Source organism: Dasypus novemcinctus, chromosome 15, assembly GCF_030445035.2.
Source record: "Dasypus novemcinctus isolate mDasNov1 chromosome 15, mDasNov1.1.hap2, whole genome shotgun sequence".
NCBI classification, from domain to species: Eukaryota; Metazoa; Chordata; class Mammalia; order Cingulata; family Dasypodidae; genus Dasypus; species Dasypus novemcinctus.
The window spans coordinates 102,927,997-102,942,543 of NC_080687.1; the positions used below are offsets into that span (position 1 = coordinate 102,927,997).

The 14,547-nt window shown below is 37.9% G+C and overlaps 1 protein-coding gene across 1 annotated transcript in view; it reads left to right on the plus strand.

Annotated features, from left to right (window-relative positions):
- KPNA3 (karyopherin subunit alpha 3) overlaps positions 1-14,547 on the plus strand; it is a 92,740-nt gene that overhangs the window by 40,674 nt on the left and 37,519 nt on the right. Inside the window, exons 2-6 of the mRNA XM_058276785.2 lie at positions 3,071-3,115; positions 11,345-11,434; positions 11,622-11,651; positions 11,736-11,788; positions 11,926-12,021. Coding sequence (XP_058132768.1) covers positions 3,071-3,115; positions 11,345-11,434; positions 11,622-11,651; positions 11,736-11,788; positions 11,926-12,021 — 314 coding nt within the window. The remainder of the gene's footprint in view (positions 1-3,070; positions 3,116-11,344; positions 11,435-11,621; positions 11,652-11,735; positions 11,789-11,925; positions 12,022-14,547) is intronic.

The following is a 14,547-nucleotide window of genomic DNA, read 5'->3' on the forward strand; positions in this document are numbered from 1 at the left end:
ATTCTCCAGTAAAACCATCTGAGCTTGGAGGTTGAGGATACGGAGGGTTAAATTATGAATTAAACTTATTTAATAGTTACAGTGCTATTAAATTTATGTATTTCACAGAGTGTGTTGTAAGTTGTAGTTTGTGCTTTTTAGGAAATTTGCCCATTTTGCCTAAATTATCACAATTGTTTGTAACACTCCCTTATTCTTTTGGTGTCTACAAGATCTGTAATTTCTAGGGTCTTGAACTGGGAGCTTTGATTATTAGTTTAAGAGTTTTTCTTTTCTACTCAGCATTTAGTGTTAGAGATTTCCCTCTCAGCACCGCTTTAACCTCTTCTCTCTGTTCTACGCCCAGTAATAAATGTGAAGTAATACCTTCTATCTCTGGTTAATAGTTATAAGGCATTGAGTATGCTTATTCTATATATTTATATACCGTTCCCATCTCAAGCCCCATTTTTGTATCTATACAGTCAGAGAGCATGTAGCAGTTATGCACCATATTCTGTCCCTTACAATGATCATTCAGTTATCACTTTACACTAATAAATTGAGTGATAACCACCACCTTATATTAATATCTCTCCAAGTCATATTGGTTGGGTGATCCCCATTCTCTTATTAGATTCTTCTGGAAGGGCTCATGGGAGAACAGTAGTCCTTGAGTTCCATTATAATAGTTGGTCTGCCATCTTTACAATCTAAATTTAGTGTTTTGGACCAAATGTAAAAATTTAGGCTCCTATTGTCATCTCTTAGGTAGTTTACACTTTTTGTTCCATTATTTTCTGGCATAAAATGTGCTGTCAGAGTTGATGGCTATATGATTTTCTTTACCTTATAAACCACTAGATTTTTTGCCTTATGTCCAGAGGCATTTTTAATTTTTCTTTTTTCCCTTCCTTTCCTGTCTTCATTTTCCTACTACTTTTCCTTTCTCTTTTCCCCTGTCCTTTTTTTTTTGCAACTGATTAGTTTGACTACTGTATGTTTCATTTTTGGTTTTTCTGTGTTTCCTAGCTACTTTTTGTACTCTTTCAGTATTCTTTTCAAGTCCCCTTATTTTAGGATTTTTTCCTTCTTCAGTTAAATTTTTAGATATTTGTTGTATGTCACTGCTTTGGTTATATTTTTTTAGGACTCCCTATTATATGTGTTTAGGATCTTCTTTGCTTATCTTTATTGTTTCTTTCATGCCGATAGTTTTCACCTTCATTTCTTTTTCATTTAATTTTTGTCTTCACACATTGTTTTTCTTTAAAATTTTCTTTTGTGTTAATTGGTTCTTATGGTGTTTCTTGGTTAGGTTTCTTTCTGAAATAATTTTCCTTTCATTCCTAATTCTTTCCTGATTCCTAACACCTCATTTCTGGGTTTTCTAATTCTGATTTATAATGTTCTTTCACATTTTCCATAGTTTCTAGGATAAAATCCCATCTGTTTTGTGGGTATATCTTTTTGGCAGGCTTTCAGTGTCAACATTCTGCTTCTTATCTCCCATTTCTTATAGCATGACATTCTACCACAGTCCTTTTCTGTTGTTCATTTCATGATAGGTTTTCCTGAACTTTTAAGAAGGTAGCTTTCTAGCGTTACCACTCCAGAGCTCCTTGGGTTGTTTTTGCGGTGATTTTTTTTTTTTTTTAAGCCTGCTGTTTTCTGAGATCTGACTCTGTTTCCCTTCCCCACTTTTATCTTTATCTTCTCTTTCCCTGATTGTGCCTGTCTTGCTTACTTGGATTCCACTCCCACTAATTTATTTTCAGCATAGAGCTTTGTCCAGGAAGAGGACTTCAGCTCCTTGTTTTTGAGTCTAGCACCAACATACTTTATAACCTTGACATGTGCAGAAGATTCCTTCCATTTGCAAAGGTTGTTCTTAAATTGTGTTTCCAGACTCTCCAGTTATTTGTGATTTGGGGGTTTGCCTATTCTCAGGTCCTTCAGTTGTCCTGTTAGACCTGCCCTTCTTTCTTTTTCATACATGCTGATACCAGGAGAGTTTTGTAGTTGGTGTTTTATCCAGACCTTACTTGTATTTGAGGGTTCATGGGGAGACCTTGTCATCAACAACATTCTTGTTGTAGATATGTTGGTGGGGTTCGGTAGCTACTGGTGACTCTTTTGTGGGGCAGGCGATTCTAAGAGATTAAAACATTCTTTGAGATTTTATTCAAGAGAATGACAGACAATACAGGTGTGTATTTACAAGAAAACCCTCTGGCTGCTGTGTGGAAAATTCATCTGGTGGATATTATGAAACTAATTAGGAGGCTGTTGTAGTGGTCTAGGTGAGTGACGGTAGCTAGATCTAGAATAGTGGCAATAGAATTAGGAGGTTTGAACCTATAGATTTGGGTGACTTCATGGATGTTGGGGGGTGAGAGAGTGAGTAGCCATGAGCGATTTCCCAGTATTGGGGCTCTTGCAGCATTTGATGGTTGTACTGTTTCCTATATGGGAAATATTCATGAAAGAATAGATGATGTTTTTGGAAGAATATGGGATAGCTCAGAATGAATAGGAACACTGGAGAACCTAGGATATATAGACTTTACCCACTATCCTGGCCATGTGCATCTTTTGGAATCTAATGTTATTCTTCTGTTTTTATTTTTGTTTTTAGGAGGTACTGAGGATTGAACTCAGAACCTCGTGCATGGGAAGCAGGCACTCACCCACTTGAGCTATATCCACTCCCCATCTAATGTGCTTTTTTCTTTTCTTTCCACCTTGCTCAATTTATTCTGAGTTAAGAGAAAGAGAATTTTCTTCGCATGGTTTGGTTCTCATGTCCTACTATGAGAATGCAAGATGGTAGGAAAGGGGAATGGATCCTATGCAGCTAAGCCACACTTCTAATGTGCCACAAAATTAACCAGTGTATGTTCACTAAAATAGATAGGACTTTTGGCTTTGTTTTAACCTTTATATCATCATTCAAAGTCTAAAACTCATCAGTCCTTAATCCTTAAGATTAAATTTACTTCTAAAAATTTTTTTCAATCTTAAATGCCTGAGAACTTTATTAGAAAAATCAGTGTTTATGCATATATGTAATTTTTCTTTTTCATTTTAGACAATGAGAAGACACAGAAATGAAGTGACAGTTGAACTGCGGAAGGTAAGTGTGATTTTTGCATGTTTAAAAATGTAATTAGAAGTGTAGCTCAGTGGTTGAGCATGCACTTCACATGTACAAGGTCCCAGGTTCAATCCCCAGTACCTCCTTGAAAAAAATGTGAATAAAAATATATTAGAAGGTTTTTTCAGATGTTAAAGTTCTGAAGAACTTGAATAATGAAAATACTATGGCAAATTAGAACTTATCTAAAACCATATGGCATAAAAATACATCATTAAGCAGTTTATAATCATATGTACTCATAATTATAAAAGCCACCATTTATTGAGGTGTTACTAGGCACTGTCTGAAGTACTTTACAAATATTAAGATTTTTGCACCATCTGAGGTTAGATATTCTTTCCTTTTTTTCTTAATATCTTAATATCCTTATTTTTTGGGCTCTGTGCTAGACAGGATTCCTCCCTTCAATCCCATGTAAAAGTTATACATGTTTTAGATATTTTAGAAAAATAAATAAAAGTAGAAAAACCTTATATTTTACCAATTGAATGCAGCTACAATTAAAATTTATTGTATTCCAGTATTTTTGGAGGACTTTAGAGTTATCTTCATCAGATTATGGTTTCATGTGAGCAGATTTTTTTTTATAGAAATATTTAAATTGCCAATCAAGAAAATATACATAATGAATTCTGCCTCAAAATATGCACATTTTAAAAACAGATTTGACTGTAGACTCATTGTGATTATAGTGGAAAAAACTATGTATCACTGATGTGAAGGCAGTGGCCACTGGAGGTTCTGAGGGCAACGAGAGGGAAAAACAGGTATAATACAGGGACGTTTTCAGGACTTGGAAATTGTCCTAAATGACATTGCAGCAACAGATACAGGCTATTATGTGTCTTGTCATAACTTACAAAATTGTGCAGGAAAGAGTGTGAACTACAATGTAAACTGTAATGCATACTTAATGGCAGTGCTCCAAATTGTGTTCAATTGCAGTGGTCGTACCACACTAATGAGGGATGTTTTTAATGTAGGAAAGTGTGGGGAGCAGTACATGTGGGAATCCCTTATATTTTTTATGTAACATTTATGTAATCTAAGTATCTTTTTAAAAAATGAAATAAAAACTAATTAAGATATTGTTTTCACAGTTCATTAAGTGAGTTCTGTTTTAACTTTGACTGTAAGTCAATATAAGTACATAGCAGTGAATAATGCATGTATTTTACAGTTTTCAAAACTAAAAAAAATAGATTTGAAATTTATTTCCAAATCATATTTTTGTTGTAGGAGGTTTTCCCTTATTCCTATGTAATTCATTCTCTGCCTATAGTAAATTCCTTGAAGTTTTATGACTTACCAGTAATGTTTGCCAAAAGCTCATTTTAAATCTGTGCACATGATCTTTGTGAGAAATTTACGTATTTATTTATTCAATTAAGCATCACTATTTGAGCAGCTATCTCGTGGAGTTGGATTATATAAGTATAAATAATCACAACCAAATCTATCTTTACAAGTCATGATTCATGTTATTGAAGAAAAATAGAGAGCTATGAAAGTTAATGAGGTGAGGTGTTTTTTAAGTTGGGGATTCAAAGGTGATTTGTCTGAAGAAATAACGTTCAGTTGAAACTTGAAGGATAAATTGGAATTAGCTTATCTTTTCTAAATACGTTTTGAATTTCTGCCTGACACTGATGTCATGCTCATGGTATAGTATTATAGTTCCTGGAATCCATTCTCCTGTACCCTTACTTTCCAGTTTTTATTAAATTTGAAAAAATACTGGCTAATTCTATTGTCTTTCAACTCTTCATTATTTTTTAAAGATTTATTTTATTTATTCCCCCCTCCTCCTGTTGTCTGCTCTCTCTATCCATTCATTGTGTGTTCCTCTGTGCCTGCTTATATTCTCATTAGGCAGCTCCAGAAACCGATCCTGGGACCTTCCGGAATGGGAGAGAGGCGATTACTCTCTTGCACCACCTCAGCTACCCTGTTCCGCTCTGTCTTCTTCTTTTCCCCCCTCTCTATCTCTTGAGTCATCTTGCCATGCGAGCTCTCTGCGTTGGCTGGCACTCCTGAACACTGTGGCTTTTCCCGCCCGAGGCGGCATTCCCACGCAGGGCAGCTCTCCTATGCAGGGCCACATTCCCACATGGTCAGGCACTCCACGTGGACCAGCTCACTGTGTGGGCCAGTGTGCCCTCACCAGGTGGCCCTGGGCATCGAACCTGGACCTCCTCTATTGAAGCCCGGAGCCCTGCGTAGGAGAGCTGCTGTATCCTTTTGTGTCTGGCTTTTTCTCTTTAGTAGAGGCAACAAGAGTAAACTGGAATTAAGTAATTATTAGTTTACTGTCATTTGTTTATATTACATCATCTATTCCCAGATGTAGGCCTTTGTTCTCTCTTAACAAAGAGATAAACAGAATATATCAAAACTCACTTGGGGTGTGGGGGGGGACTCACTGGGAATGGGGAGTAGCTGTAGCTCAGTGATTGAATGCCTGCTTCCCATGTACGAGGTCCCATGCTAGATCCCCAGTACCTCCTAAAAAAAAGAAAGAAAGTTCAGACAAGGAGAAATAGATATTTGTATCTCCATAGCAAATCAATTAGTTTTTACTGCATAATAAACCACCCAAAACTATGTGACTTAAAACAGTAGCTGTTTTATGGGAAGCAGATGTGGCTCAAGCAATTGGGCTCCTATCTACCATATAAGAAGTCCAGGATTCGATATTCAGGGCCTCCTGGTGAAGGCGAGCTGACCCGTGCAAAGTGCTCACTTGGGCAGAGTACTGCCCCATGCAGGAATGCTGCCCCGCACAGAAGTGCTGGCCGGTGTGGAGAGTTGGCGCAACAAGATGACACAACAAAAAGGCACGAGGAGAGATAAGAAGTGATAATAAGCAGACCAGGCTCAAGAGAGTGATCACTTCTCTCCCACCCCGGAAGGTCCCAGGGTCAGTTCCTGGAGCTGCCTAATGAGAATCCAAGCAGCCACAGAAGAACACACAGCAAATAGACACAGAGAGTAGACAATGGAGGGAGGGGGAAGAAATAAATATATCTTTAAAAAAAAAAAAACAACTAACTCTTATTCACCTCAAAATTCTGTGGGTTGGCGGAGTGGTTCCTCTGGTCTGGACCGTGTCCGCTCATCACCTCTGTGCTCCCTCAGTTATCTCTGGTCAGTGTTCGGTTGGGTAGTGACTGATGATGGTCTTGGGCGGTCTCATTCAAGTTCTGGCTGCTAGTTATTGAACCTGACCTTAGTTGTCCTCCACACAGCCCCACGCTACCTCAGTGTAACTCACATGACGGTTTCAGGATTGCAAGGCCAGCAAGAGAGGGCATGTCCCAGTCTGTAAGCACTTTTTAAAATGTTTGTTTATTTCCCCCCCCCCCTTTGTCTGCTCTCTGTGGCCATTCACTGTGTGTTCCTCTGTGTCCACTTATATTGTCAGCAGCACTGGGAATCTGTGTCTCATTCTTTGTTGCGTCATCTTGCTGCGTCAGCTCTCCATGTGTGCGGCCCCACTCCTGGGCAGGCTGCACTTTGTTTCGTGCAGGGCAGCTCTCCTTACAGGGCGCACTCCTTGCACATGGGGCTCAGGGAACACCCCTGCGTGGCAGGGCACTCCTTGTGCGCATCAGCACTGTGCTTGGGCCAGCTTACCACACAGATCAGGAGGCCCTGGGTTTGAACCCGGTACCTCCCATGTGGTAGATGGACGCTCTAACCATTGAGCTAAATCTGCTTCCCTGTAAGCACTTTTCAAGTCTGCTTGCTTAATGTCCTATTGCCAAAGGAAATCACATAGTCAAGTCTGGAACCAATGTGGGAGGAGAATTATTGCCATTTTTGTAAACAATCTACCACAGTTTGAATGTGAACGACTTTATGCCAATAAATTTGAATCCTTAGATGAAGTGGATGATTTCTTAGGGAAAACATAATTTACCTAGTTCACTCAAGAACAAGTGAAAAACCTGAGTCCCATCTAAAAACTGTTAAGGAAATTATATCAATAGCTAAAAATTCAACCTCTCCTATATCCCTGAAAAAGTAAAGACAATCTTAGAGGTGGAATTCCAGCAAATTTTCAAATAACAGATAATTTCAGCCTTTTTAAATGGTTGAAGAGGACTTAAAGAGAGTCAACTCATTTTATGAGACAAGTAAAACTGTGACACCAAAAACCATTATTGAGTTGTAAAAAGAAATTAAATTCTGATACGGGTAACAGCATAGATGAATTTTGAAGACATCCTGTTGATTGAAATAAGCCAGACACAAAAGGGCAAATATTGTGTAGTTATCAGTGATAGGAAATAATGCAAATAAGCAAATTCAGAGTCAGAAACTAGAATATAGGTTACCAGGGGCAGGGATCGGGAATGGAGAGTTAAGTTATACAGATTTTCTATTTGGCTTGATGGAAAAGTTTTGGTAATTGATGGTGGTGATGGTAGCACAACATTGTGAATGTAATTATCAACACTGGATTATATATTCGAATGTGGTTAAAAGGAGGAAATTTTAGGTTGCATATATACTACTAGAATAAAACAGTTTTTAAAAATGACTCTGCAACATAAACAGGGAACCCTAACGTAAACCATGGATTGTAGTTAGTAGTACTATTACATTAATGTTCTTTAATCAGTTGTAACAGAGATACCACTCAGTTGCAAGGTGTTAATAGTCGGCGGGGGGGGGGGGGGGGGATTGATATATGGGAACTCTGTATTTTCTGCATGATTTTTATGTAAACCTTCAACTTCTAACAACAACAATAATAATAAACAGAATGTAGACTATATGGGAAAACAGCTTATAAAAGCCTGTTTCACCTCTAAACATAGGTGAAAAAAGTCCTAAGTAAAATATTAGTAAATTGAAACCAGTGATGAATTAAAAAATTTTTCCAAGAAGGGTTTATCTGAGGACTTGCAAAGATGGTTTAACTTTAGAAAATCTATTAATTTGCCACATTTACAGCTGGAAGGGGAAACTACATCTATTTCATAGATATAAAAGAAGCACAATTTGATGAAAGTAGGAACCTATTCATGTTTTTAAAAGAAAAGAAGAATAAAAAACACCAATCGTTGTCAGTTTGGAATAAGAATAAAACTTTCCTTATCAGAGTGTGTTGGTCTACCAAAACAGAACAGCAAACATCGATATAATGGTGAAATGCTCTTCTGAAGTACTTGGGGTGAAGAGGAATGGAGAGAGTAAGATTCCCTTAAGAAGCTTGACTGTTCATGTTCTGGAAGAGTTAGGGAGAAACAGTGAAAACAAATTTGGGATCATTGTTAGAGAAATAATTTTTGGTATATATGTCAATAGATAAACTTTGTTGAAACTTTTAAAATTCCAAAAGATTTTAAAAATTACCATATAATGTAATAGATTTAAAAGTTAATAATAATAGCAAACCACAAAGTATAATGTATACATTATTTTAAAATTTGAAATAATCCCTAACTTGTAGAGAAGTTACAAGAATAGTAAAAATATGCTTGCATACCACCTTGACTTAGCACTCAAGCTTCCTCAGTTGTTAGCATTTTTCCATATTTGCCTTTCTAATTTATATGTGTGTGTATCTATATATTTTTTTCCTGGACCAGTTAAGTTGCAGGCGTCATTCCCCATTACCCTTAACACACCATTTTGTATTTGCTAAAAAGACACTTGCCCATGTATATTTGTCAAATTTACATAGATAAAATTCTACTGTCTAAACCATAGACCCAACACACATATGTCCATTTGTTTCCACAAATGTTCTTTGTAGGATCAGGATCATCAGACGTTGCATTTAATTGTCATGTTTCTTTCTTCCTTTGTTTCTTCCTCCCTTCCTTCCCTCCCCTCTACTCTCCTCCCCTCTACTCCCCTTCCCTCCCCTTTCCTCCCCTCTACTCCCCTCCCCTCCACTTCCCTCCCCTCCACTTCCCTCCCCTCCACTCCCCTCCCCTCCCCTCCACTCCCCTTCTCTTCCCCTCCTCCCCCTCCCCATCCCCTTCTCCCTGTCTCTCTCCCTCCCTCCTTTAATCTGGAACAGTCCCTCGGTCTTTCTTTATCTTTCATGACTACATTTTTTGAGGAGTACGGGTCAGTGTTTCTGTAGAATGGTGGACTTAGATTTGTCTTGATTTCCTCAAGTTGTTAGAAATTTGTACAGAAGTGATGTTGTTCCCTCAGTGCATCGGACCAAAAAACAAGCACTTTACTGGTGGTAATAAAATAGCCTTTGTCACTTGATTAAGATGGTGTCTGCCAAGTTTTCCCACTGTAAATTAATAAATATTTTGTGGGGATGCAGGTGACACTAAGTAAATATCAATGCACAGATTTTTAATATTTGTTAGATGCTTTAATTTAAAAGTAATTTAGAATTGATCATTGAATAGTTACACAATAACTAAGTATGCTCTGATAGAAGTTGGTATACTAATGATTAGCATGCATATAAGCATCAGTTTAAACATACTTGTGCATACACAAAAAAACAAATGTCATGCATACAAGCCATTTAGCTTCAGATACAGATATATATCTAGTTTTAAGTTTTCACTTGGCCTGAATTTTAACATCATTAATGACTCCTAAATAACTTTTTGTTAAAATCAAACACTTCTGTAAATATTAAATTGAAGACTAGATAGAATACTCTTTATAATTTCAACTTGAAAAGATTTTATAAATCATTTAACCATTTCTTTGATCTTATTTATTATGATTTAATCCTATATTACATTATAAAGCAAATGAAATTATTTATCGAGTTAAATATTATGTGAAATGGCCATGTTACCATTGAAATTGCATAAAATGTAGAAACATGTTTGTTAGTAGAAAATACTTGTGTTTTTTTTTTTTTCAGATTTCTTTATCTCTCCCCACCCCCTCGTTGTTTGCACTTGCTGTCCGCTGGTCTTCTTGGTTTCTTTAGGAGGCACCGGGACCCGGACCTCCAGTGTGGGAAGGAGGTGCCTCATTGCTTAAGCCACTTCCGCTGTCTGCTGTGTTGTGTCACTTGTTATGTTGTTCCTTTTGTGTCTCTTGTTGCATCGTTGTGTTGCGCCAGCTTTCTGTCCTGCTTGTCCTTTTCTAGGAGGCACCAGGAACCTCTGCTCCCTGCTTTGTTATGTCGCTCATTTTGGATTCTTGTATCTCTTGTTACATCACCTTGTGTCAGCTTGCTGCGCCTGTGTGTTTCCCCAGCTCACTGTCTTCCTTAGGAGGCACCAGGAACCGAACCACAGACTTCCCATATGGTAGGTGGGAGGCAATCACTTGAGTCACATCCACTTCCCAAGAATACTTGTTTTTAAAAGCCAGATGGCGAGAGTTTAAAATCTCACATCCTGCACCAGTGCCCACCCTGCACAAAGAAACACCACACAAACCTTAACATTTGAGCACTGGCTCCCATTAAACTGGCTTCTTAATAACTTGCTTCAGGTAACCATTAGCAATAAGTAGATGAAATATGGAAACATATTTGTTAGACTGACAGTCATATTGTAACCCAAATTAAAATTCTTCACTAAAGAAGGCAATATTGGTCAAAACAGTCTGTGCTTAAAAACTTGTGTGTGTGTATGTGTGTGTTAATTTTGTTACCAAAGCCAGAATGTATCCTTATCATTGCCTTGCAGTATACACAGCTAATTTATATTATTGTTATGTACAGATTCAGTATTTGTTTTACAGTTCTTTTTTATTTATTTATTTATTCACTTACCCCCACCCCCTTGTTGTTTTTGTGCTCAGTCTGCTTTCTCTGTCCATTTGCTGTGTGTTCTGTGTCTGCCTGTATTTCTCTTTAGGCAGCACTGGGAACCAATCCGGGGACATTCCAGAGTAGGAGAGAGGCACTCAATCTCTTGCGCCACTTCAGCTCCCTGGTCTGCTGCGTCTCTTACTGTCTCTCCTCTGTGTTTCTTTTTTTTTGTTGCATCATGTTGCTGCACCAGCTCTCCATGCAGGCCAGCACTCCTGTGAGGGCCAGCACACTGCACGGGTCAGCACACCACATGGGCCAGCTCACCGCATGGGCCAGCTTCTCTTCACCAGGAGGCCCTGGGAGACAAACCCTGGACCTCCTATGTGGAGATGGAAGCCCAATCGCTTGAGACACATCAGCTTCCCTACAGTTACCTTTAATGACTATTTCATTAACAGCTGCTTTCCTGATTTCTTAACCATTCATTGATTGCCTTTCAGAACAAAAGAGATGAACACTTATTGAAAAAGAGAAATGTTCCCCAAGAAGAAAGTTTAGAAGATTCAGATGTTGATGCTGATTTTAAAGCAGTAAGTTACCTCATTCTTATAAACTTCTTTAAAATAATTTTTATAGTAACCAGGAGAACTTCATTTTTAATGTAAGACCAACTTTACAATGATAATTTAGGTATGTTAACTCTAACTTTAGCACATAGACTAATGAATTAAATTTGCTAATAAACTTTTTGCTGAACTATCTTTTTTTCTTTTTAAGCAAAATGTAACACTAGAAGCTATATTGCAGGTATGTTATTAAATTATTATTCTTATTTTAAAGTGTTTTGGAAAAAAATTTTTTTGATTTCTGATTTTACGTTTGGTGTTACAGAATGCCACAAGTGATAACCCCGTGGTCCAGCTGAGTGCTGTCCAGGCTGCAAGGTAAATGCTTATCTGCCGAGAGAGGGGGTTGTGTCATATCTAGAGTGCCTTAGCTGCTAGTTTAGAGCTAGTGCATGGTTATTTCTATTCATAGTTTGGACATTATAGCAATTAATTTGTTATATTTCTTGTTCTAGAAAGCTATTATCCAGTGACAGAAATCCACCAATTGATGATCTAATAAAATCTGGGATTTTACCAATTCTAGTCAAATGTCTGGAAAGGGATGATAAGTAAGTATTGATTTGATTCATTCAGTTTTTTGCAGTTGACATACAATTTAGGAATATTATTTAACCAATGGGTTCAATTCATTTTTGCATTTATTTTTTCTTATATAATTTTATTATTCTGTGATCATACAGCAGATCTGAAATGCTTCATGATGTATGTGTATATTTTCTAGGAAAATTTTAGCTTCTGTTTGTTTATTGCCTGTTCTAACTTATCCCAAATAGTCTTTATTTGCTAGTTTCTTTCATTAGTAATATTCAGAAGCAACCCAAATGGCGATTGAGTCTGTCTTTGCTTACAATTCTATATATAGACTAACCTAATGCCTGAGCCACCATGAATGGTGTCCAGCACTGAGCGGCTCTTTCCTAACTTGGCCATGCTCCGGCTGATAACTGTTCTTCTGCCTAGTCTTTCACAGAACTTGAGTCACGATTAGTTGTCCAACATCATGCTTTGTATTTGTGGTAACTTAGAAATAAGCCGGCAGGTTATACTTATAGAAGAGAAGGGAATTACACCACTTTGTATCCTTTGATGACTTGGCCCCATTTCTATTTGTGTTTAGAGATTTCTCAGTGGTATATCTTAAACCTCATCAATGTGGGTTAACTGGAGAGAATGTAAGTTTACAAAATACATGAAAGCAAACGCATTTTGTTTGGAGTCATTAAAAAGTCTTGGTAATGGATGGTGGTGATACTAGCACAATATTGTGAATGTAATACCACTGAAGGGTACACTTAAAAATGGTTAAAATGGGAAAATTTGTAATCTATATGTGTTACCGCAATTTAAGAAAGAATAAAAGAAACAGTTAGACTGATAACTTGGGATGTTTTGCCACGTGCTGTCTAAGAGATTTTCAATTGACTAGATAAGAATAGTGCTATATAAATGTTGGCACTGAAGGGTTTTTTAGCATTTAAAATATTTCCTTCTGCTTTCATTGTGTACCACTCCCTCCACATCCCCCTCTCAAAGACCCTCCATACTTTTATTTCTCTCCCCTTCCCCCTGCCCCCATTGTCTGCTCTCTGTGGCCATTTGCTGTGTGTTCTGCTGTGTTCGCTTGTATTCTTGTCAGCAGCTCCCAGAATCTGTGTCGCATTTTGTTGCGTCATCTTGCTGCGTCAGCTCTCTGTGTGTGCAGCATCCCTCTTGGGCAGGCTGCGCTTTTCTTCATGCGGGGCGTCTCTCCTTGCACTTGGGCACTTGGAGCTTCCCTGTGTGGCACAGCACTCCTCGCGCGCCTCAGCACTGCACATGGGCCAGCTCACCACATGGGTCAGGAGGCCCTGGGTTTGAACCCTGAACCTCCTATGTGGAAGGTGGATGCTCTTAATCAGTTGAGCCACATCCGCTTCCCCCTTCGTACTTTTTTTATACTATCATGAGTATTTCCTATAACACAGTTTATTCAAGTAGAGGTAGTTTTTATTTCAGTCTTCTTAAAAATAAATTTAATCCTACCGCTACCTTTAGAGCTCCTTTTTTGTTCTTAGTTCGCTTTTCTTTCTTCTTCCTTTTTTTTTCCTCCCCCTTTACTTTACCGTCCTTTGGCATGGACTCATTTGTATGGATGTGTCTGAAACATAATGTGCATACAGAAAAGTATGCTAAAATATAGACAGTTCAGTGGATACTTGTAAAACACAGACCTATGTAACCACCACTCATGGCAAAAATAGGAAATTGTCAGGGTTTTGGGTCTGACTCTCTGGGTTTGTCATTGTAAGTTGTGTTACACTGTAAGACTTTGGAGCCAAATAGACTCTGCTTTAAATCCAGGATTTGCTATTGACCAATGCCCAAGTGGCTTTGGATGGGTCACTGAGCCTCAGATTCTTCATCTATAAAAATTAGGTGGTTGTGAGGAGTAGAGGTAATATATACGAAGCATTTTACACTATCAAGCTTATGAACAAGTGTCCATTTATAGTTTATTGATTATACTTGTTATTCTTTCTATACCTTCTCTTGGTTACATGACATGTTGAAAGTCTTTCTTTGGCTTTGTAGTTCTATTTTTCACATTTTTCTCTTTTTTCATTTAAGGCTTCCATTTCCAGTTTTTTGCCAAACAACCTAGACCAACATAATAACTCTTTTCTTCCGCCAATCTGGGACAATATAGGCAATCTGATATTTTCTGTCTTACTCTCCTTTTTCTTGTCCCCTGCCACTGATACACTTCTGTTCCCTGCTTTCTGCTGAAATTCATCAAGGTGTTCCTATCTGCTACTCCTTTTTCTCATCTGCTCCATCCTTTAAATCTGTATGTGGAGTTTATTTTCCATGCCTACTGCTTGCTGTATCTTTCACATTGATTCTCCTTGAAACCTTTTCCTCCTCCGATATCTTTAACCTTTTGATGCTAACATCCTGGCTCTCATTTTTGGCTTACCTTGGGTTTTGCTCACAGCCACTTCCTCCCACCTTGGTATTCTCCTTAAGGGAATTTCTATTCTTTCAGCTATCTGTGTATTAGTCAGCCAAAGCGGTGCTGATGCAAAATACCAGAA